At 38.9% G+C, this 25987-nt stretch overlaps 1 protein-coding gene across 6 annotated transcripts in view; it reads left to right on the plus strand.

Moving 5' to 3' along the window:
* ACSL4 (acyl-CoA synthetase long chain family member 4) overlaps nucleotides 1-25987 on the plus strand; it is a 77595-nt gene that overhangs the window by 17919 nt on the left and 33689 nt on the right. Inside the window, exons 1-3 of one of the 6 annotated variants that reach the window (XM_086386641.1) lie at nucleotides 9372-9545; nucleotides 12371-12423; nucleotides 25659-25898. In XM_086386641.1, coding sequence (XP_086242767.1) covers nucleotides 25671-25898 — 228 coding nt within the window. In that variant the 5' untranslated portion in view covers nucleotides 9372-9545; nucleotides 12371-12423; nucleotides 25659-25670. Of the gene's footprint in view, nucleotides 1-9371; nucleotides 9546-12370; nucleotides 12424-25368; nucleotides 25899-25987 lie in introns of those variants that run through there. The other 5 variants (XM_086386643.1, XM_086386637.1, XM_086386638.1 and 2 more) reach the window with 5 other exon arrangements.

The raw sequence follows: 25987 nt of genomic DNA on the forward strand, positions 1-25987 counted from the left end.
CCAAGAAAAGGGAGAAGAGAATGTTCTTGGCAAAGAGAAAAGCATGTGCTAGATGCAGAGGTGAGAGATTAAGCTTGGTGCTTTTGAGAACCTAAAAGAAGTTCATGATGGCTGGAGCTGTGAGATCAGCTCATTTCAGCTTCACAGCAGTCCCAGAAAGTAGGAGTATTATTCCCTCCATTTCAGGGTTGTGGCAAATGAGGCACAGAGGGTACATAACTTGCCCGAGGTCACTCAACTCTAGTAAGTGGCACCACCAGGAACTGGATCTAGGCCGGCTGGCTCCAGCACGTTGGTTCACAGTTACCCTCATCAGGGTGGTGTGTTGTGTGTGCTGGAGCTTCACTGTCCCCCTCCCTTTAGCCTTTGATGGAGCATAGCACCTTATCCTTTTCATCTGTGGTCTTTTTTTTTTTTTTTTTCTGATGGGCCTAATTAAATAAAATCGTTCTTAGTAAGCTGAATATTAGGCTGTACTGGATACAGCCTCTTCCAAGAACTGAAGCTTATAAATAGGTGAAAAATTCCTTAAGCTTACAACATCTGGGTTAGCCTGGAATGTCTCCTGTTTGCTTTAGTCTTTTATCACTGGGAATCAAATACCTCATTCAATATGCAGCTCTATGGTTGCTAACCTGTATTTTCCAGAAAATCTTAGATGGCAAGTTATAATCGGTTGTATTTTTCAGAAATGAGTATCAGATTTGTATTCCCTGCAAAGTTAGAATTTTTGTTTGCTCAGTCCGTGGGGTTGCAAAGAGTTGGACATGACTGCCTAAGCACAAAGTTGGTTTGGCAATAGGTTAATTGCCAAATTAACCTATTTGATTTAGGTTAATTTAGTGAAAGGGTAAACACAACTTCTTAAATAGGATTATAGTCTTTAAAAGTCATAAGTTAAAAACCTATTTGTGGAGGTATTTTCTTAAAATGGATCTAATTTATCCTTTATGTACTTAATATACAAGTGTATGCTTTGTAAGATGAGGAATTGACTTCAGTTAGAAATTACCAATTAAAATCTAAAACAGATTTTAGAAGTGGGATTATAAATATTTGGTTGTAGATAAAATATTTAAAGTTATCATAATTTGATATTGTTGAAACACTTGGAATAAAAAGTCATGTGTGTGTTTAATGGCACAAAGCTGATTATTTCATTTACTTGCCCATTTGTATATAACTGTGGATTCAGTCAGTACTTAGTACTTTCCAGTTGTGGAGGTTGGCTTCTGCTGGTGTAGCCATATATTCTTATCTTGTTCTCTGTGGGACCAGAGTTAGGGTTATTACTGGGTCATCACTAGGGTTGCCTCTCCCAAAAAAGGAAAAAGGTTGGGCGTGGGGGATGACTCTGATAAGAATTCTGGTAAGAATCTGGGACAACACATGACAACCAGGGAATATACATTAGCAAGCTGAGAAATGTGATTGCCTTTTTTTTTCACCAATTCATGTGCATGTGAGCTTGGTCACTCAGTTGTGTCCAACTCTTTGTGATCCCATGGAGCCCACCAGGTTCCAGTGTCCATGGAATTTTCCAGGCTAGAATCCTGGAGTGGGTTGCCATTTCTTTTCTCCAGGGGATCTCCTGACCCAGGGTTCGAACCCTCATCTCTTGCATTGAAGGCAGATTCTTCACCAGTTCACACAGGGCTCAAATTTGTGAGCTTAGCTTCAGAAGCACTGGCTCAACTCAATTGAGTTAACCAGCAGCCACAGACTACTTTCCCTTAACTTTGGAGTAAAAACATTAATTTTCAAGTAAGTTAAAAACATTAATTTTCAAGTAAATTGTATATTGCAGTGGGATGTTATGCGTAGCTGCTGTGTGCCTTTTATCATTTTGAGCATTGTGAACTCAGTGCCACTAGGCCCTGTCGAGGTTATTGCAGGACACAGTTGGAGCTGTGTGGGCCTTTACAGGAAATGAGATTACTTAATGATACTTTACTGTTGCCCGAAACATTTTGAAATGAAAACTTTGAGGGAAAGAAATGATTCAACCCTTTCTGCCTCCTACAGCTTTTTGAAGTCAGCTAGTACATATTAATAACCTGATATCACAGTTGATTGGAATGTCTGAAGTAAGACAGTCTTAGGTAAGATGAGATCTTCTAATATTCTGAGCCACTGGTCCCAGAGTTCAGGTTGTAAACAAGTGGGTACTGATGGAGAGTTTAGTTCTGAAATCCCCTGCCTGTATCATCCCTCCCATCACCATGTGGAAAGCAAAGAAAGGATACTCATTTGCTGCCTTTTGCCTGTGATGCTCACCTGGGGGCAGGCAGGCCTCAATTCCCATTAGGGGGCTGATTGATATTAATATTATATTAATATTAATAATATATTAGTATTAATATACTTGGGCTAGCTGAAAAGTATTTTCTTTGTGGGGCAGAAGAATGCCAGTATGACTCTTCTCATACCTCTTAAATCTTTTGGCAGTGTCACCTGGCATTTGAGTTCCTGTTTGTTTTAATAGGATAAGTGGGTGGAACTGTGGGCATTAAGGAAATTATTGATATTTCTATCTGTACAGAACCCCTTGTGATTATCTGGCTTTTTGATATTGTCTATTCACTTGCCAGTGGGCTTCTCTTGTGGCTCAGATGGTAAAGAATCTGTCTGTAGTGGGGGAGACCTGGGTTCAATCCCTGGGTCAGGAAGATCCCCTGGAGAAGGGAATGGCTACTCCAACTCCAGTATTCTTGCCTGGGAAATCCTGTGGACAGAGGAGCCTGGTAGGCTACAGTGTAGTTACAGCAAGAAAAAAACCCACTGATTTTATTTTGCTTTATAGATCATATTACACGAGCAAAAGAAGTTTCTTTTACTTTGAGTCTAGTTTAAAAACTGAAGTATCTAATCTTCTCTCTACAATGCAGTTATGTCAGCAAAATAGCATCACTTTACCATGTCAGTAGGGCCAAATACCTTATGGGCCATGTTCATTGTCACTTATCAATACCCACATATAAACATAGACACACACTAGGATTAATTGACACTGGTGCTATTTTTTTTTTACTTATGTATTGAATGAGAAAAGTAATATGTTCACTGCAGCAGTTTTAGAAAATGTAGGAAAAAATAGGACAAAACTAAAAATCACCTGTAATTCTACAATCCAGAGATGAATATTTCAGCTGGTAGCCTGCATATATTTGGTTAAGTTTTGTCTTAAACCAATTTCACTTATTAATATCTTGACTGTTTTTTCATATCCTTAAAAATCTTTGACAATACTGCGTTTGATGACTGTAGTGTTAAATCATGAAGATACATCATTGTTTTACCAGTCTCCTTTTGGATATTTGCTGTTGTTTCTAGTTTTCTGTTATTTATATCACAGCAGTGACTATTGTCTATGTTTTTTTGTGCATGTGCATTTCTCTTTCCTTAGGCTAGTCCTAGAAGTAGAGAGTGAAATTACTCAGTCATGAGATATGTATGACTTAAAGCTTCTGAATGCCTATTGCCAAATTACTTTCTATAAAACTTATACCAATTTATACTTCCGTCAATGGGATATAAAGTGCCTTTCTGTATACATTTGGCAACACTGAACAATTTCTTTATTCTTAATTGGCACTACTTTCGACGGAACTCCAGTGCATTTTTTTTTTCAGCAAATAAAAATTATTCCTGGCAGAAATGAAAGTGGTGCTTGCAATATTATGAACAGTAGTACCGCCAGGAACTGGTGGCCCCAGTCATCAAAACAGGCCATATTTTAGCTCTAAGAGTCTGTATTTCTAAAAATATATTTTCTTTTCTCAGTGGCTTATCAACCTCATCTTTAATGTAGAAGAAAATGCTAATGTTTTTCTCCTAAAATGATTGCTTCATGAGTACTTATTGTTCATTACCTTGGTGCTCTCTGTGTGTTTATTTATTGAGTCATGTCTTTAAAAACAAAATGTAACTTCTGGCAAAAATTACCCAAGCTTTTGGAAAGTTTTGATTGTTACACAGCAGTACTTTCTGGTCAAGATCTCTTGAAGTAACAAATACTTCTTTCAGGCATTGTTCAGTTCTTCAGTATTTTAATAAAGGCCTTGTAAATTCAGAATTACCCATGTATCAACACACGGCTTGAGTAAACTTGGAAGGAAGAGATGTGGTAAGTCCAATGTTTGATATTATGCAATCAATTTGTTCAAAACACTCTTTTAAATCACTATTGGGAGATTGTTGCTCCTGAGCCGAGTAGGCAATGGCACCCCACTCCAGTACTCTTGCCTGGAAAAATCCCATGGACGGAGGAGCCTGGTGGGCTGCAGTCCCTGGGGTTGCTGCAAGTCCAACACCACTGAGCAACTTCACTTTCACTTTTCACTTTCATGCATTGGAGAAGGAAATGGCAACCCACTCCAGTGTTCTTGCCTGGAGAATCCCAGGGACAGCGAAGCCTGGTGGGCTGCCATCTATGGGGTCGCACAGAGTTGGACACGACTGAAGCGACTTAGCAGCAGCAGCAGCAATTTTCAGCTATTAAAACAGTTCTACCCCAGTGATTGCCTCCTAATAATCAAGCTATATCTTAGGTGGATCTTACAAATAGGATTCTTGATATATGTGACTTTAAAAATTTCTTATTTAAATGCAGTTGTTCTACTGAGAGCATTTAAAGAGAATGTGCCTTTCTGTCTTGATACTGTTAATTTCATCCTAGGTAACCAAAAGGTTAGAAATAGTGTAATTTTTTGCTTTCTAATATTCTCACATTTCATCTTAAGAGTAAAACTAATCAACACTGATTAGAAAGAAATTCTTACATTATCTGTATAGGAAAGCATATAAGAGGCTTTCCTTATGTTCTAGAAAATAGATCCTCTCTTAGCTCCTGTGATCATTTGGAAGGGGAGGGAAGAGAGTTTCTTTTTAGAGACTAATTACTCTCATTTTAGGGAGAAGGAAATGGCAACCCACTCCAGTATTCTTGCCTGGAGAATCCTGTGGACAGAGGAGCCTGGAGGGCTGCTGTCCATAGGGTCACAGAGTCGGACATGACTGAAGTGACTTAGCATGCATGCATGCATTGGAGAAGGAAATGGCAACCCACTCCAGTATTCTTGCCTGGAGAATCCCAGGGAGAGAGGGGCCTGGTGGGCTGCCGGGTATGGGTCACACAGAGTCAGACATGACTGAATCGACTTAGCAACAGCAGCAAACTTTCATTTTAAAGCCTATTTTAGCTCTGGAAGTCTATAACTTTGTAGGTAAGGAATGGTATTTATATGTGTATAGTTTATCTTCCTGTCCCAGGTGAGGTCTGGTACTTATATTGTAGGTAGATACTTGTCATTTTTATACATACACATAATTTACATATGTGTGTGATATGCAGATTGTATGTGTGCATGTATATATATAAAGCCATGCTAATGATGAAACTGTGTGTGTATATAATTCATATAATTTACCATACTAATTATAAGGGCAAAAGTTATGTAAGAAAATGGGTGGTAACAGAATTCTTAACTATAGTTGAAGTATTTCTCTTAATGTTCAAACTGGACTCTGTCTTTGAGCTTGGGTAAAGACAATGGGTAGAGTATAAATAAACATTGCTTCAAAACTGAGAAAATGAAACAAAGAATTTACCGCAGAATACTGCAGATCTAACTACGTAAAGAAATATTCATTGTTGTCATGGATATGCAATTTATATATTGTTCTAGCACTGAAAAGAATAATTTCTAACGAGTAAAACAAAGGATTTTCTCTTTGGTTAAAATTGATTATCATTGTATCATTGTTCTAAAATATAATGGTAGTTTTTTGTTATAAGTACTTTTCCAAAATATCTGCTGAAGTTGATAGTGTAAAAAAATACTGTCTTAAAAATAGTTACTAATGAAGTGAAAGCTGATATTAAATGTGAAGAAAAAAAATGACTTAAACCAGCTGTATTCTCTGACAGCTGTTAGTTTCCTTTATCCATTCCAACAGATTTTTAATGCTCTTTCAAGCCAAAATAGATGCAGAGATAATAAGACACAATCCTTGCCCTATATGACCTTCTATTTATGTTTACTAAATATCAATAACCTCAGACATGCAGATGACACCACCTTTATGGCATAAGGTGAAGAGGAACTAAAGAGCCTCTTGCTGAAAGTGAAAGTGGAGAGTGAAAAAGTTGGCTTAAAGCTCAACATTCAGAAAACTAAGATCATGGCATCTGGTCCCATCACGACATGGGAAATAGATGGGCAAACAGTGGAAACAGTGTCAGACTTTATTTTTTGGGGCTCCAAAATCACTGCAGATGGTGACTTAAGCCATGAAATTAAAAGACGCTTACTCCTTGGAAAAAAAGTTATGACCAACCTAGATAGCATATTGAAAAGCAGAGGCATTACTTTGCCAACAGAGGTCCATCTAGTCAAGGCTATGGTTTTTCCAGTGGTCGTGTATGGATGCGAGAGTTGGACTGTGAAGAAAGCTGAGCGCCAAAGAATTGATGCTTTTGAATTGTGGTGTTGGAGAAGACTCTTGAGAGTCCCTTGGACTGCAAGGAGATCCAACCAGTCCATTCTAAAGGAGATCAGCCCTGGGTGTTCTTTGGAAGGAATGATGCTAAAGCTGAAACTCCAGTACTTAGGCCACCTCATGTGAAGAGTTGATTCATTGGAAAAGACTCTGATGCTGGGAGGGATTGTGGGCAGGAGGAAAAGGGGACGACAGAGGATGAGATGGCTGGATGGCATCACCGACTCGATGGGCATGAGTTTGAGTGAACTCTGGGAGATGGTGATGGACAGGGAGGCCTGGCATGCTGTGATTCATGGGGTCACAAAGAGTTGGACACGGCTGAGCAACTGAACTGAAGTGATTAAGATAAATTCATAAATGGTATAAGGTGCAGTTAACCTAGCAGTTTGACTTAACAATTCTTCTAGAAATGTATCCTATAGAAGGGCTGGCATAAATATATTGTTAAGGGTGTTTATTGCTGTTTCTAATGATGAGAAATTAGAAAATCCCAAATACCTATCAATAGGGAAGATTGGTGAAGAAGGCAATGGTGCCCCACTCCAGTCAGATCTCTTGCCTGGAGAATCCCATGGATGGAGGAGCCTGGTAGGCTACAGTCCATGAGGTCGCTAAGAGTGGGACACGACTGATCGACTTCACTTTCACTTTTCACTTTCATGCATTGGAGAAGGAAATGGCAACCCACTCCAGTATTCTTGCCTGGAGAATCCCAGGGATGGGAGAGCCTGTTGGGCTGCCATCTATGGGGTCGCACAGAGTCGGACACAACTGACGCGACTTAGCAGCAGCAGCAGCAGCAGGGTAGATTGGTAAGACTTAATTTTGACATGGCCATACAATGGAATACCATATAACTGTTAAAAATTTAAAAAGCAATAACAAAGTAGTATTATGTTAGATCTATGTATTCTGACATGGAAAGGCATGTAAGAGCCGTTTTTTAAAAAGAAAGTTGCAAGCTTGTATAGATAGTATAATTCAGTTTTTAAAAATTGTGTGTGTGTATTAGAATATGCTTAGAAAAAAGTCCCCAACGGTATTCACCAAACTGTTAAAGCTCTTATTTCTAGAAGATCGAATGAAAAAGATAGTTTGACTTGTATTTGATAATTTGTAATGTTTGTTTTTCAAGTAGCTTTTTGAGATCATGAGTATTTTATAAACACTTTTTGGTTTTAACTTTTCCATGAAGCAACATTATAGTCTATGACTAGTCTGTGACTAGTCTAGAGTCTGGAATTACATCCATACTCTTTTCATGATAGATTTTGGGTAGTTTTACTTAGGTTATAACATTTCTTAAATAGTTTTAATGTTTACAAGTCAAGTGACCCACAATCTTAGGAGCATTTAAAGCTCCTGGACCACTCATACTCAAGTATATTTTTAAAGGGAAAAGAAAAGATTCTATTGTAGCTTAGACTCTGAGCAGTACCTCCGGTGATTTGACTACCTTATTACTGTCATGTAGGCATTTTAAATGAGTCATTTTCTTGTTCCATTAGGATTTTGAAAAACTAATTTTTAAGTAAAAGCAACTTTTATTTCTGGAAACTTTGGAAGACACTAAATCAAAGAATACACAACTTAAAATTAGTAAAGCATGTAAAATTCCCCTTTAATTGTACCATGCAATAATAGCAGTAATATTTGGTGCATGTCTTGCTAATTTTTCTATGAATATGTGCCTTCTCAAATATGTATGTATATATATAATGATAGACTCATACATACTGTTTTGCACCTGTGTTATTTTTTATTTCAACATCTCTGACCTTTAAAATATATGCTAGCATGGCAGTTTTCATCCATTAGTATTTGCCGGTATATAAATTTTGTATACATAGATTTATAAAACACTGTTGCTTAGGGAATTGTTTCATAAGGGACTTTCCAGGATTTACTTTTAGATTTGGACACAATGTGCGTAGGACTTTGTTAATGTTTCCCACTGTTTCCCGAAACATTCTCTTTTAAACTTACTAAGATTGGTCCTTGAGTCATTAAGGAAAGAATGATTGATCATGCCTGAAACATTTCCATCTGATGCTGTCACATTTTTAGTATATGGACTTTACTTTAGAAAAATGTTTCCAAAATATTCATTAGCACACAAACTTATTTACAGAAAGGGCAAAAACTAAACACATTAATGGTTTGTTATGAAGTCTGTCTCAAAACATGAGGTTGAACAACACTGCCTTCTATTTGTATTACTTTTTCCCTTAGTCACTCTCTTGTTAGCTGCAAGGACACTGTTATGCTCCCTGATATTTAGTGGGAAGGCTTTCTCAGAGCTACCTCATTCCCTAATTGAAAGATGATCAACTCTAGATGCTGTATTACTCCTTTTGTTCATGCCACCAAGTGACTATAAAGTGGAAACAAACCATGGTATATGCTTCAGTCTGTTTAAAAATTTGCTATGCTAAGGATTTCCAACTTCCTTATGTTGCAAAAGCTTGCATATCCGTGAAAGTGAAAAGTATGACTCAAATTTACATTGTAATTTTAGCCAGATCATCCATATTTCTGATCATCTGTAAAGAGAACCTGCATGTTGATAATCTGTTTAGTTCTTTTATATCAGATTATTTCTTCAATTTAATAGGATGACTTTAAGAGGAGGATGCTATTTTGTAGGGAGGAGGCTAGAGAGAGAGGCGAGTGCCAGTTTTTCTGTTGTGCAGAGAAACTTAATTAGGCTCAGTTAGGAAATGTGATTCGGAGAAGGCAATCGCACCCCACTCCAGGACTCTTGCCTGGAAAATCCCATGGACGGAGGAGCCTGGTAGGCTGCAGTCCATGGGGTGGCTAAGAGTCGGACACGACTGAGCGACTTCATTTTCACTTTTCACTTTCATGCTTTGGAGAAGGAAATGGCAACCCACTCCAGTGTTCTTGCCTGGAGAATCCCAGGGTCAGGGGAGTCTGGTGGGCTGCCGTCCATGGGGTCACACAGAATCGGACACAACTAAAGCGACTTAGCAGCAGCAGCAGCAGGAAATGTGATTTGATTCCCTTTTATCATCTGTAAAGTAAGTAAGCTGTTGCTTACTTACTTTTAAGCAAGTAAGCAACTTACTTACTTACTTACTTTTAAGTAAGCAACTTACTTACTTTCTTACTTATCATCTGTAAAGTAAGTAAGCTGTTGCTTACTTACTTTTAAGCAAGTAAGCAACTTACTTACTTTTAAGTAAGCAACTTAAGTAAGTAAGCTGAGAAAAATTATGCCTGTCTTTTGTATTAAAGAACATCTGAGAGTTACATTGTCCTGCCCAATTGATTGAGGGCTCTCAGACTGGAAATTAGCCAAAGGTTGGTATGGGCCTCTCATCCAACTGAAAGAGTTCTCTTATACTTTTGAGTATCCTCTCCAGCCTCTCTTTCTGTAGGACCAATGACCAAGTGTCAGGTCTCCTTTGGAAACTTTCTCTATGGAAATTATTTTTCAAATTACACAAACTACTGGATAGTTTTGTATCCCGTCCCGACTCTGCACCACCTATAGATGAGTTCATGTGATTTTATGAAAGGTTGGTTTTTTGTTGTTTGTTAGTTATCTGAATTAAGCTCTGTGTGGAAGAGGAAATACATGCATTTGTATAAGAAATATGAAGTTTTTCTTCCTCAACGTTCTCTTTTTGAGCTCTTGGGACTTTGTTTTAATACGAACATGCAGAGATTTCCCCTCTTGGTGTTAATATCAAGTGTTAGCCCTCAGGGAGTAAAGGAAGAAAATATTAAATAGTGTGTCTTTTGTTTATAAGTAATCTTAACCACTTGTATTTGCACAGGTACTGATACTACTGCCAGAGCCCCCTTTCCTAGAGTAGATTGTGGGTATTAACTTGAAGTTGAAAAGTAGTTCTATTAAGCCAAACGATTGGCATACTTAGTTAGTGATTGATCTGGGTATAAACCTTTGTTTCCTTCACCCTCCTGATAGCAAAAGAGAAAACCAACTGTTTGAGTTAATACCAGCTAGTTAGTATGTTGATTAGTTATATGGATGTTTGATTTGCAACTTCCATTGGGATGTCTAGAGTAAAAATTTTGTTTGAATGTTATTCTTATAATCATATGGAAGTAGTACCAAGTACTACTGGATGGAAAGAAAACTGAAGCATAATATGATGCCCAGTCGTGTTGAAATGTAAGTAAACAGTATCTGTTACTGGAGAGCTTTATTTTACTGTTCTGAGTATTCAGATGGTAAGAAGTTTTCTCCTGCATTTTCCAAAATAGACTAACTCTCAACTATAAATGGATCCTAAACCTTCACAGTGTATATATCTTGAAGGATGTCACAAGACTCTCTCTTTATTCACTGAAGGAAGATGAAAATTATCTCTCATTTCTACTTAGACCAGTGCTGTATTTGAATTTGGAAAGAGCCATGTATTGTTTAAAGGAAATAGTTCATTTTTAATGAGAAAATAGCTGGGTGCCTGTGGGCATTGAGGTTGGGGTTAACCAGTCAGATTGACCTACTAGTTTCCCATAGTCAGACTTTGTCTCTGAACTTGGCTCCTATCCTGACTATGGGAGAAGAGGTAGAAATAAAACCATTTACATCATGACTCCTGCTCTCTGTCATTTAAAAACATTTAATTGTGTGTATATATATATATTACTGAGATATAATTAACATATAACATTGTATAAGTTTAAGATGTACAATGGGTTGATTTGATATATTTATATATTATACTGATTAATACCTTTGTATTGGCTAACAACTATCACATCATGTTAACTATCATTTCTTTTTTGTGACAAGAACATTTGAAATCTAATCTCTTAGAAATTTTTAAGTATGTAATACAGTATTGTTGATCATAATTACTGTGCTGTGCATTATAGATCTCCAGAACTTACTCAGCATTCTAGTTGCAAGTTTGTATCTTTTAACAGCATCTCCCCAATTCCTCCACCACCCCACTCAGCCCCTGATAACCAGCCTTCTAGTCTGTTTCTTTGAGTTTGACCTTTTCAGATTCCATATAAGTGATATAATACAATATTTGTCTTTCTTTGACTTAATCTAACTATAATGTCTCAGGGTCCATCCATGTTGTTGAAAATGGCAGGATTTCCTTCTTTTTCATGACTGAATAGTACCTCCATTGTGTGTGTGTGTGTATGTGTGTGTGTGTGTGCGCGCGCACGCATATCACATCTTCTTTATCCATTCATTCCTTAGCAGACACTTAGTTTTTTTCCATATCTTGGCTAGTGTGAATAATGCTTCACTAAACATGGGAAGGCATTGAAGAGATCTTCAGTATCCTGTTTTCATTTCCTTTGCATATATAAGCAGAGATGGGAATGCTGGATCATGTGATAGTTGTTTAAATTTTTGAGAAACCTCCGTACTGTTTTCCATAGTGCCTGCATCAGTTTGCATTCCCACCAACAGTGCTCAAGAGGTCCCTTTTTCTCCACATCCTCACCAACACTCATTATCTCTTGTCTTTTTAGTGACAGCCATTCTAACAGATGTGAGGTGAGAACTCAGTGTAGTTTTGATTTCCATTTCCCTGATGATTAGTGATATTGAGTACCTTTTTATGTACCTTATTGACCATTTTCTTTGGGGAAATGTCTGTTCAGTCGTCTGCTTGTTTCTTAATCTGCCCTTTTCCCGTAGGGTTTTGACTACTGTTTCTTAGAGCCAGGCTCAGTTACTTTTGTAAGACCCCAATAGTACTAGTTCTAGTCATTTTTTGTTTTTCCTTTGGTACCTGGCTTATCATGAACTAAGGTGCACAGGTAATGCGAAAAAGCAGATGGGTTTCTTTTTAAAAAGGATCTTTTCTTATGTCACCATACACATAAATATTGTCTCTTATTGCAGATTCAAATCCAGAAAGATATACGGGTTCTTCTTAAGAGAAAAAGAGAAAATCTGTAAGTATTTGTCCTTTAAAAATTCTAAATTTGCAATCTTGTCAGCTTTTGGAGAAAGTTAAGTGACCAAACTAATAGACATTTTTTCTCTCTTTATATTGGAAAAGCCCTGCCAATATTTATATATTAAAAAGGCATTATTTGGAAAAGTAAAATAGAACTTTTTACTCTGGACAGCTTCTAAGATTTAAAACATCTGTCACTCATTTATGAATGGGGAAGTGATAATTAAAATCTAAATATAATCTCTCTTTTTTTTTTTGTTTTTGAGTTTTACCAAAAAGTGGAGTCATAATTGGAGTTCCAGTTCTGACTCCTGAGGCAGTGTGTCTCTGAAAAGTTATTTAGTTTACCTTTGCCTCAATTTCTTCATCTGTAAAATGAGCTTAATAGTAAGTGTCCAGTGAATGGTTCATTAATATTGATGAAGTTGAATCTGTAGTAGTGTATACTTCCTCCAATAAATTGAAGCTTAATTTTAGTTATTATTTCTCAAAATGATTTAAATGTATTTCTAATCTTCAAAAATCTAGGCATCAGTGCTGTCCTTCATGAAACACCTACTCTAGACTATAATATAGAATGAAAGAAATATAACAGAGCACCTACAATTATAATTTAGTGTTTGAGCCTTGGACCTTGAAAATTACCTAGTTCCGGAGTTCCCAAACATTTACTTTTAGACAGTACCCTGACCAGTGAAGACTTTTTACTGGCCCATGGTGAAGTGAGGGAAATAAGCCCCACAGGCCATGAGATTTTTAAAGCTGAACTTTTTCGATTTGAAAAATTGCTGCTTATTATAAGTTATATCCTTCTAATTTTGAGGAGTTAGACCCATTCTGTATTTTATGAAATGTTGGTGATAGTAAATGATAGGTTTTTGTTTTTTATGTCCATGCTTGGCCAAAAAAAAAAAAAAAATGGCAGTTGTGTCATTGCCCTCACCATCATTCTTTGTTTATAAAACTTTTACTTGTCTATGATATCTTAAAATCTGAATCCAACTTTCTCATGTAGATGAGGAAATAGACAAGAGGTAATTTAATTTGTTCCAGGTAGTGCAGCTTGTCAAGCTGCTGAGCCAGGACCAAAGCCCTGTATACAATGCTGTCTCTCTTGTATTTCTGGTCTTCTGAGAATCGCTCTCATTATAATAGATTATGAAACTGAAACAGAAGAAATAGTAGTTTTTATGTGCTCATAACTATTTTTGAATTCCAAGTATAAAGAAATTCAAAAGACTTAATGTGCTTGTATAGCAAAGATTGCTACAGTTGACTGATTAGGCTGCATTAGAAAAATCTTGAACATGAACAAAGATTTTCATCAACAGACCAAAATTAGTTGTCTCCGAATTCAGCTACACAGGCAGCATGCTGTCCCATGATTGACAAAGGAGATAAGGTAACAGGTTTAGTGTTTCTTTTGGGAAATAGACCATAGTGCAATTGTATGGGCTGTAGGATTCAGGCTCCTATAGTTATTTATACACAGAGAATCTATTTCCTGTTTCTTTTTCCCTCTCCACCCCCACCCCACACGTCCCACACACATAAAAATTTATTGTAATTGGCCTGCAGCCCACTTAGATGTGTAAGAGAAAGAACTACCAAGGTGAAGAGCAGGAGTTTCCAGAAGCTTTAGCAAGAGTATCTGGCCAGTTCAGGAGTCAATAAACACTTTGGAGAGAGTTCTTCAATTGGCATAGTGCCTTGCCTCTCCCAAAGTACACTTCAAAATAGAAATACCTAATTCCCTTATCTCACTCACGTTCATGAAGCTTGCATGGGTCAGGTGAACAAATGAACATGAAGAGAGAACAGAATGGAAAATATTCCTCATCCTTAACATGGAGACATTACCTCTCAGAGTATTTTTCCATGGCTTCTTGTATTTGACTTCGTGTGGCATCCTTCTTTAGTTAAGAATTCTTTAATTTCTCAAATGTCAGGAACACCCATAATTCAGTGTGAATAATTTAACTATGTATTGCATTAATAATAATGTTAATAATAAAAATACATATTGAATTTTTTCATTGTCTTTGGAATATCCATGCCCTTTTCTTTACTAGCGCTAATATTTGAGCGCTATAAGATTTGAATGGTTTTTGATTTGAATGGCTATAAGACTTCAGTCTTCAACAGATTTATCAGTCACTGAACTCTTTTATTAATCTCAGTTATAAGATATATTTGCTACTGAAGAGCAGAGCGAGGTTTTGTTGTTTTATTTTGTTTGTTATTTACCACAGTACAGTTTCACATTATGGTGGCCTGGTAGCTGAATCATAGTGACTTATTTAGCCATTTTGTAAGAAATGGTTTAAGACTACCTTGCTGCATGGCTTTTTAACAGTGTGAGTACTGGGAAACAACATTCATAGAGAACCAATCTATTAAACTGGTCCCTCCTCTAGGAAAGGCCAGAGGATAGGGCATGTAGCCAAGATGTAAGTTGCAAAATTCTCCCTGTAAAACAAAGGCTGTGGGAAATAGCACTGCAGATTAACAGATTTTTTTTTTAAACCTGTGCTCAGGGTTGGCAGCTCACAGCTGTATTGATTTATTATAATTAGTAGATAAGATGATAGGAGACAGATGTGTAACAAATAGCAATGATAATAGTCTGTATATTTCTCATTCAGATAACACATTTATAACTGTGAGTTAATTTGTCAGATATGTAATCCAATTGTTTTTATTAACTTATGTTAAGATCATAAAGAAAAAAATACCCAGTACACGGAAGACTTTACAGACAAAAAGTCTACACCATGCATGATGGGCTGTTGAATGTAGCAGCAGGGTTTTGTCTAGAGGGACCTGTAGCAGATCCTCTTTAGCAGGGATTAGGGATTGGGGTTGTCATTGTCGTTGTCTGCTTCCCTTCTACAGCGCTGAACCCTTTATATTTCTCTGAACACGTAACTCCTAGAACTTAGTTTCTCTCCCATTTTTCATGATGTCTGAAAAAGTTGGATTATAACATCATGTCTTGTTGGCAGGTGCCACTTCTAGCATGGTATATCCTCAAAATTCCTTATATGTAAGCTTTGGATTAAATTATATCCAATCCACTCTCAACTTTGGAAAGCTTTAAAAAATCAAGTGTGTTTTTAAAAATAAAAATCAAGTGTGTTTCAATCACTTAAAATGAGGAAGATAAATGTACTTGTACACAGTGTGTGTGAGGTGTGTAGGCACAACATTGTATGAGGCTCCCACATTTCAACACATGACATCTCCTTATTTCAACATATGTAGATAGGATCCAAATTATACTATCCTATGACCTATAAAAAGCATTATCTGATACGTGCTGGGCATGTTCTTAACGCATTATGGGAGGGAACGCGTGCTCCAGCAAGAAAGGGCATCTTCAACATGGCAGCTGAGGTGCTTTCTTTGCTGGGGAAAGCTGGGAAGAGACTAGCAGGATGGCGACTTCAGGAGTTAATATCCATCCAGGTGATGAAGCAAACAAGTTTGGTTCATCTTGTTTGAGATGTTACCAAAGATCAGTCATAGCTGTGAGACTCTTCTAGTCAAACTAGCTAGGCAGGCGTACAGTGTGTGGTATAGAGCATCTGTCTAGTCATCCTAGGTGTTTGCTTTTCTTTTGCTTTTTTTTCAGCTTTCAAATGTATTTATTATAATTACTGTAAACTTCAAAAGTTTGACTGTATAAGCTATTTCATATTGATTAAATTGACTTACCAACTTTGAGTCACATGAGACTTACATAGAGCAGACAGATATATATTTCACATGATTATTCAGTCCTGCAAACTGTCTGAAAGCAAAAGATCATGCTAGCTACTCTTACTGCCTTTTATTTTCTTAAAATATTAACATTTAAAAAGTTTTAATGTTGAAATATAAGGTTAATTATATTGTAATGTAGTGCCTATGAAGTTTGATTTCATTAACCAAAGCAACTGTTTTCTTTAATGGGTATATAACCTTTCTCCTATATGTTTTAAAATCACTTGAAACTTTTTAATAGTGTGTGAAAGAAAATAGGAATTTTTAAAAAAGCACTCCACCCCTTTACAAAAGTCTTGTTGATGCAATATCTATGTCGAAGTATGATCTTTTAAAGTGCAACAGGTATGCATATCTGTTTTAATCTCTTGGAATTTTTATAATTGTTTTCTGATTTAATGTTTAGTGGATACAGGCTTATCCTTTTCAGAAGGCAAATTATCTCTTTATTTGGTATTTAAATTACTCTTAACTGATGTGTGATTTGAAAATGTGATTTCTTAAAGTACCACTGACAGTTAATCACAGATTATCACATTGATATCTGTTACATTTTCATAAGGAAATATATCAAGGACAGATGAAGAATATTTGTCTCTACCATGTGTCTCAACTTGGTAGATGCATGGATCCTTGCTTGGTTTAGACCATTTTCTAAAACTTGTTAAAAAAAAATTATCTTGGTATGGACTTTAGTTTATTATTTTTTCTCTTTCCTGAATGGGTGTTGTGTCACATGCTATTGGAAAAGATGATGATTTCTTTTAAATTCAGCCTTTAATCAGTATGTCACGTTTGTTTACTTTGTGTGCTGGAGCTTCATGTATTACTAATGCTTTTTGTGTTTAACCTAACTATCTCAGAGCGTTTGAAGTAACTGGAATGAAATACTTAACATTAAACTTGGCCTCAAAACAAGAAGCAAAGTAAAATTACACCTGATTTTCACTTAAACTTCTAGGACTTACTGGGCAGCTAAAGGGCTCCCCGCCCCCTGCACTGCTATAAAAATGCTTTAGACTGTAGGACAGATCAGTGCTCAAAGTTGTCATCAGGATTTTTTCATACACAAAGTTTGTCACTCTCACCTATTTAAATTATACCAGTATGACCCAGGTCACAGACAGTACAGCTAAAAGCATGGACTTTAAAATCCAGTAGACCTGGATCAGAATCCCTACTTAGCTGTGTTATCTTGATCAAATGATATGTCTGAGACTATTATATCATCAGTTATAAGTTACATCCCTAGTTCATTAGTATATTAGTTCAAAGTGTGTTTCTGAAGGATTAAAGGAAATAGTGTATCTAAAGGACTGAGCATAGCCCATAGTACAGGCTCAATAAGTGGTTATTAATCTGATGCTCGGGCTTCCCAGGTGGCTCATTGGTAAAGAATCTCCCTGCCAATGCAGGAGATGCAAGAGACGCAAGTTCGATCCCTGCGTCAGGAAGATCCCCTGGAGGAGGGCGTGGCAACCCACTCCAGTATTCTTGCCTGGAGAATCCCATGGTCAGAGAAGCCTAGCAGGCTACAGTCCATGGGGTCACTGAAGAGTTGGACACAACTGAGTGAGCATGCAATCCGATTCCCAAATGGAATGCTGAACATCAACAGGAATGATTCGCTATCCCCTGACTGAAGCTGACGCCCTGCCCTTTCCAGCTGAAATACAAGTGCATTATTTGATTTTAAGGAAGTGCAACTCAGAGTTCATGTCCTCCTGGTGGGACAGCAGTATCCCTCTTCATACATGGCAGGACAGCATTTGTGAAAGGCATCCGTGAAAAGGCACATGATACAAATTCTATAATCCTCTTGCTTTTGTAACAACTTGTCTTTTTCCTCTGTGGAAAAGGCAGTTTGTCCAGTTTCATGTTTTCTATCAAGCAACTAAACACATGTTCAAGGTAATTACCAGGAATTTTAAGAGTATACCATTTCCTGGAGTGTTGGCATGAACAAGTGATTTTTTAAAAAGATGACTAAGATTGATTGTCTTCTGGCTATTGCCCTTAACATACATTTTTACTTTATAGTTTCAGAGCAATCCCATCTCCATTCTTATTTCAGTCAACAAGTTTATTGAACACTTCATACACAGAGGTACAAGTGTAGGAGGATTCAGCAGCAAACAATAAACTCTGCCTCACGGAACCTTTATGTTCTAATGGAGGCCTTGAAAATAAACATGAAAGATAAAGCATATGATGTAGTAGTGTTAAGTACTAAGGAGAGAAATCAAAACGGGCTGTGATTTTGGAGTGACTGGAGAAGGCCTTGGGCTTCCCAGGTGGCTCTGTGGTAAAGAATCCACCTGCAATGTAGGAGACTCAAGAGACCTGAGTTTGATCCCTGGGTCAGGAAGATCCCCTGGAAGAGGGTATGGCAACCCATTCCAGTATTCTTGCCTGGGAAATCCCATGACTGCAGCCTGGCAGGCTATAGTCCATAGGGTCACAGAGTCGGACACGACTTAGCAACTGAGCACGGGGAAGACCTTACTGAGGGAGTGATATTTGAATAAAGGCAAAAAGGAGATGAGAAAATAAGCTGGGAAGGTATCTTGGAAGAACATTCCAGGTAGAGAGAATAGCGTGTACAAGAGCCCTGAGGCAGGATCATGCTTGTTGTGTCCCAGAAACATCAAGGAACAAGTTGGCATGGTAGCAGAAGGAAGTGGACAGTGTCGCAGATGAAGGCAGAAACTTGAGGTGGGGGACAGGTCCCTTCTTATAGATTGGAGTAAGGACTATGTTTTTTTCTGAATGAGTCACATGGGGATTCTTTGAAAGGTTTTGAGCAGAGGAATGGCATGATCTAGCTTACAATTGAACTGGAGCACTCTGGCTGCTGAGTTTATAATTTGTTATAAAAGTGGAAGCAGGGAGCTCACATTGGGTATTGCAGTTCTCCAGGTGAGAGGAGACAGTGGCTTGAGCCAGGTTGGTATGTGTGGAGGTGGTGAGAAGTAGTTAACTTTGGTATCTGTTTTGTGAGTAGAGCTGGTAGGATTTGCTGATGAATTGGCTGTGGAATTGTGAGAAAGAGAGGGGGATGAAAGTGAACCTGATTGAAGGCCTTTGGTTAAAGCAACTGGAGCTACAGAGACGGGCAAGACTGAGTGGGCTATTTGTGGAAGGATGATCAGCAGCTCAATTTCCTATTAATACATATGTATTAAATGAGTATGTAACTGATATCTAAATGGATCTGTTGAGGAAGCAGTTGGATATACAAACCTAGTGCTTAAGGGAGACCTCCAGGCTTAGCAGAGAAACTTTGGGATCATCACCATATTTATGTTGTTTAAAGCTATGAGCCTAAATGAGATCACCTTGGGAGTGAGCTTAGATAAAGAAGAGGTTCAAGGACTGAACACTATATCATTGAGAGGTCTGGGAGATAAGAAGCAGCAATGAAGATGGAGAAAGAATTGTCAGGGAAGTCGGAAGAAAATCTGAAGAATGGGTTCTCCTGGAAGCCAAGTGAAGAAGTTTCCAGCAGGAAAAGAGGGGTCAACTGGGCTAAAGGCTGGTGGTGGGTCAAGGGCAGGGTGAGGCCTGAGCTTTAATTGACCTTGGGATCTGACAACATGGAAGTCATTGGTGACCTTGAGCAAAGCAATTTTGTGGAATGGTAGGAGGAAACCTGCAGAGAAGGCAATGGCACCCCACTCCAGTACTCTTGCCTGGAAAATCCCATGGACGGAGGAGCCTGGTGGGCTGCAGTCCATGGGGTCGTGAAAAGTCGGACACGACTGAGCGACTTCCCTTTGACTTTTCACTTTCATGCATTGGAGAAGGAAATGGCAACCCACTCCAGTGTTCTTGCCTGGAGAGTCCCAGGGATGGCGGAGCCTGGTGGGCTGCTGTCTTTGGGGTCGCACAGAGTCGGACACGACTGAAGCAACTTAGCAGCAGCAGCAGCAGCAGGAGGAAACCTGAGCTTAGTGGGGTCAAAAGAAAATGGGAGATAACTGGGTGACAGGGCATGGGGACAACTCTTTAAAGGAGTCTTACAGAGAAGGAGAGGGTTTCTTAGGTGGCGCTAGTGGTAAAGAACCCACCTGCCAATGCAGGAGACTTAAGAGACATAGGTTTGATCCCTGGGTTGGGAAGATCCCCTGGAAAAGGGCCCAGCAACCCACTCCAGTATTCTTGCCTGGAGAATCCCATGGACAGAGGAGCCTGGCGGACTATAGTCCAAACAGTCAGACATGACTGAAGTGACTTAGCACACACACAGAGAAGGAGAAGAAATGGAGCCACAGGCAGAGAATAAGGTACAAGAGAGGGAATGGTTTTTAAGATGAAAGAAATCATAGCCTGTTAGAATGTGGGTGGGACCAGTTCAGCAGAGCAGGAGAAATTAATGAGGCAGGAGAAGGAAGAGTTAATAGAGCAGCAGAACAGAGGAGCCTGGTGGGCTGCTGTCTATGGAGTCGCACAGATTCGGACATGACTGAAGCGACTTAGCAGCAGCAGCATCAAGGTCTTTCTAGTCTAGACAGGGGCTTCATGCATGAGAGAAGGGGTCGGCCTTGGCTGGGAGCATTACCAGCCCATCTCTAGTCATAGGAGAGAGGAGAGATGTGGCCACAGATGCGAGTAGTTGCAGAGACACTGGTGGGAGTCTGTGGACGTTCTCTTCAGACGGTTTCAGTTTTCTCAGCCAAATGGTAAGCCAGGTCAGCAGCTGAGGTTGAGGACAGTGAAGGAGACTTGGTGGTCTGAAGAGAGAAAACAAAGCATGAACCCCAGGAGAGCAAGCCTGTGGATGGCCTAGGGCAGGGCAGCATGGCTTCTCTGCAGCTTCAAGGGTCCATTTGAGGGAGCAGCCATGGATCTAAAGGGGGATGTTTGGCTCTGTTGGGTGTTTCTCCAGCCAAATTCAGCTGCATGGGGAAGGGTGCAGATAAGGTGGTAAACTGGATTTAACCAGGTCGTGGTTTAGCTGAGTGAGTACACCAAAGTGGGAGGGGGCAAGAGAGTTGAGAGTGTATTCCAGGGACCAATACCACACACCCATGGAAGTGAAGCTGGATCAGACAGAGGACTTCCCCAACAGTGCCATGAAGTAGATGGCAAGCAAGTAGAACACAAGCAGTATTCCCGATTGCACATGATGCCGCTGGTACAGAGCTTTACATGAGAGGTCGTATATCTTGTCCAGAGTCACATTTAAGAGCAGATACTGAGTTGAGAAGCCAGATCTCCTTTGATTAGGGTGTTTACCACCCAACCTATCATAGGCTTTCTTCTAATATAATAGCAGGGTGTTTAATCTTAAGTTACCAAATCACTATACACATGTGTCTCTTATAGTGACATTCTAGTAGCATTGACTCTGAAATAATATGACTTAGATCACAAAAGGGGACCAGCACTTTAAAAGCAGAAAGCTCGAAAGCATCTGCCATGCTGCTTGCTGTTTTCTGATACATCCTGCAGTTCTGCTGCCAGCCATTCCCCAGAGTCCATGAGGACCATCCTCATTTCCCAGTCTTTGTCCTCTCCTTTTGAAAATGTTCCCATCCTTTACACCAACCCAAAATACTGTGCTTTTTTTGTGAAACCTTCCTAGGTGGTTCTCCTTCGTCCTCCATCTCTCCCCGATCCCCAAACTGGGTGTAATCTCATCCCTTTTTTGAATACCTTTTGTTCTTGCTTCTCTGATGGGATCTATCATAGTCTACTGTATATATTTGTGAACTCATCTCCCTGCCCCCTACCATACATATGGACATGCAGATGTGCATGCAAAGGATTGAGAGCATGTTTTACTCATCTTTGTATTATGTGCTCAAAACATACATAGTAGGTGTTCAAATTTTTTTAAAAAATTAATTTATCAGCAGACTGTGTGTAATGCTGGAAAATTTTTGATACAGAAGGATTTTTAAATGATAGGCCAAAGTGAGCGGAGGCTGCCTGGGAGCGGGGGGTGCTTGAAAGAGCACCAAACTTGGGGACAGACCTCGGATGCAATTTGCACTGTCACTCATTCACTTCCCTTGGAGATGAAAGATCAGACAGCATCAGTGGCTCAAATACTCAGCTGAAATGGAGGTTCCATAGAGTCCCTTCAGGTGCTCACACAGCTTCCCCAACTGAAGCAACTCTGCTTTTTTCTTTTATCTATACTTGTGTTTCCATGTGCATATAAGATTTTATTCAAATGAGTGACCCATACCCACCCCATGCCCCCAGCCTCAGCACCACCAGAAAAAATAGAAAACTTCTAAACTAAATGATCTCTCTTTACCTCAGTGTTCTTTGAGCCTTGTGGGGGTGTGTGTGTGTGTGTGTGTGTGTGTGTGTATGTATGTGTGTGTACTATGAGGATCAAGTAGATGTTTCCCTACCTCTAAGACTTAAGGGAAGTCTGTGTAAAAAATTAAGTGTATATAACAAAACAATTGACTGAAAAGCATGCAGCACAGTTTAAATCCAGCTAGTTTGTAATATTGTCAAAAGCTGTCTTCTGCTTCTTCAGCCCCATTTTTCAAATGAGACTGAGGTGATACTCCCCACTTAGGGGGATTCTATCAGTCTAAAGACTTTTGTTTGTCTTCTGGTATTGTCCCTGAGAATTTATGTATTGAAATAAGTATTTATTTTGAATTAATTTCCTTTCAGTACTTCTTTATATTATCAGTAAGGAATTATTTTTAAAACTGTGTGTGTAAGTAGACTATCATCTCTGAGTACCTTTAGGGTTTATAAAGGAGTATTATAAAATATTTGTTATAATAAAGAGGTGCTGGATTTGATAGGGTTGCGAACTACTGGTCTGTGCTGCATACTTAGATGCTTAGATGTTTAAAAATGATGACATAATCAAGGATCAGAATGAGTGGTAGACATTTCTAGTGATGTGGGAAATTAGGAAAAGGAGAGACTATCATGGATTTGGGTAGTCATGGAATGTTTGATGGAGGAGAGGATTATTAGAGGGGATCTTGCATACTGAGGATCAGGCACTATGATAGACCCTTGGTGTATTCTATCTTGAAAAAAAAAAAAAAGGGTGACGAGACTTGTCAGAGAGATGGAGAAAGCAATTTCTAGGTATATTGTTTAGTAACTCAATTGTGTCTGGCTCTTTGTGACCCCATGGACTGTAGCCCTCTAGGCTCCTCTGTCCATGGGATTTCCCAGGCAAGAATACTGGAGCAGGTAGTTGTTCCCTTCTCCAGGGGATCTTCCCAACCCAGGGATCAAACCCACATCTGCTGCATTGGCAGGCAGATTCTTTCCACTGAGCCACCAGGGAAGCCCTTTTCTAGGTATAGTAAAGCATAAAGTTAAAGTTGCAAGGGCCCAAGGAAATTGTAAGGGTGGTGTCAACCTTTGGTGTTCATGGATGGATTCCAGGGAACTCAGGAATTCCCTGAATTTGAGTATACCATTTTGCATATCTTTCTGAGGAGAACTGGGTCTATAGTACTCATTGAATTCTGAAAGTGGTCCATCACCCCTAGGAAGTTAAGGCCTACTGATCTAGCCAGATCTTATGCTCAGAGGCTTTGCCCAAGGTTACACAGCTAGTCAGTGACAGAGATGGGGCCTGAATCACAGGTCGTTTCATCTGTAATTTCTTGCTCATTTCACCACGCTCAGTTGAACAACATGAATAACAGCAGAGCAGGCTTAAGGATTATGTTACCATTTTATAGTAATTGGTGTAAAAAGGCACAACTGTCTTGGGGTCAGTAGTTGATTTTCACAGGAGTTGCAGAAGGATGCACTTTGCTTTGGCCCCTCAAAGTGAGCTAATACTGTACTTTTTTCTAGTTGAAATATATTGCCACTCACCAAAATAGCTTTCTCAACTGAAGGCAAGCTCCTGGAGAAAGATTATTCTCCATGAGGCTGTTTCTGCAGTTCCTTTCCAGTTGGCACTGTTTTTCTGACCTGCAGTGGCCTCCAGTTTCCTGCCAAATCAAATGAAAACTACTTCGCCTGATTTGTCAGATCATGTACTACTGTGGCCTGTACTGCTGTGGCGAGTACTTTGTGCCCCAGTCAGGCGAGTGTCCTTATTATTTGCACTCATTCCTCTCCTAGAGTCTTTTCATTCCTCTCTTCATGTGGTTCCCCAGCCCAGAATGACCTCTGTCCTTTTCCTTTGTTTCCAGATCCCCAACATAAGGTCCAGCTTAAGTCTAATCTCCACAAAGCTTCCCTTTGTAACTGTGGACCATTTTGCACTTGCTCTGAACTGCTATCACATTAATTGCTTGCACTGTGCACCACAGGACTTAGGTATTTCTACAGACTCTTCGTTGGAAAGAAGGTCGAGTGGTCACTTTGAGAATGGGGTTCCAGGAAGTCCAGGGTGGGACTCAGGGCACCCCCAATCCCTGCTTCCGCCAGAGCAATTCTACTTTAGTGTTTACAGATGGGAAATCTTCACTAGTGTTTATTTGATGAAATGGGTTAGCTGCCCCTTTCTCCTGCAAATAAAGTTTGAAAAACATTGGATCTATCTTGTGTGCTGATGACTTCATAACTGTTAACTCATAATGAGCAGGGGCCAGGAGACTTACACTGCCTTGGACTTAATACTGCCACTCCCAGGCAACTGGTGCAATTTGAGCACAAAACAGACATGTAGGAAATGATTTTATGATTATATTAGTCCAATTTGGGGGATAGGCGATAATGAATAGCATTACTAAAAAATTATCATAATGAAGAACTCAGAATATTTCTGGGTTGATCATTGAGAAATAAGCCAAAACTGGTGGATTTATTTCCCCTCTTTTGAAAAAGTCAAATACTATTTAAAGCTGTTCAGTTTACATGTGCATATTGAAGAGAAACCTCAGTATTGGCATTCTCTACTCTCCTAAAATTTAGCCAAACTTAAATATCACAGGCATGTGCTCATATAGTTGCTATAGTGTTATACAACTGACTTGTAGAGTCACGTGCAGTATACCAGATAACCTACAAAAATTGCATCTAAAATTTATGGCCATAATGATTAAAACTGGAAAATACCAGTCTTTCAGACCAGTTATTTCTGCTTTCTCGTATCAAATCAATGCTAGAAACTAATAAAAACCTGAGTATTTAAATCAATGGTGCTATCAACTTGTTAATACTCTTTTGTTTTTGTTTTGTTTTCCCTGCTCTCTGCCTGGTTCATTGTCTTCACCTGCAGGTGTACTTTATTGTCGGCTTCCAAAGATTACTAACTCTTTCTGTATCATTAAAATTGAACTGCCTTGACTATTCTGCTACTCTTACTGCTGCTCCCATTATTGCCTTCTTCAGCAAAATCAGGCTTTCCGAAGCCAAAGAATAACAAGAAATAAACATCATTTTAGAAGCCTTGCCACCATGAAACTTAAGCAAAGTGTGCTCACCATTATTTTGCTGCCTATCCACCTGTTAATAACAATATACAGTGCCCTTATATTTATTCCATGGTATTTTCTTACCAATGCTAAGAAGAAAAACGCTATGGCAAAGAGAATAAAAGCTAAGCCCACCTCAGACAAACCTGGAAGTCCATATCGTTCTGTCACGCACTTCGACTCGCTAGCTGTCATAGACATCCCTGGAGCAGACACCCTGGATAAATTATTCGATCATGCTGTCTCCAAGTTTGGGAAGAAGGAGAGCCTGGGAACCAGGGAAGTCCTAAGTGAAGAAAATGAAATGCAGCCAAATGGAAAGGTTTTTAAGAAGGTAAAGCATTTTGGGGCTTTCTATTTTTTTTAAGGGGAAGGTACACTTGACTATAAATCAAGTGCATTTAAAACATGCCAACATTTCAT

Source organism: Bos grunniens, chromosome X (assembly GCF_055505025.1).
Source record: "Bos grunniens cultivar Pamir isolate PY7600 chromosome X, Bosgru_T2T1.0, whole genome shotgun sequence".
NCBI classification, from domain to species: Eukaryota; Metazoa; Chordata; class Mammalia; order Artiodactyla; family Bovidae; genus Bos; species Bos grunniens.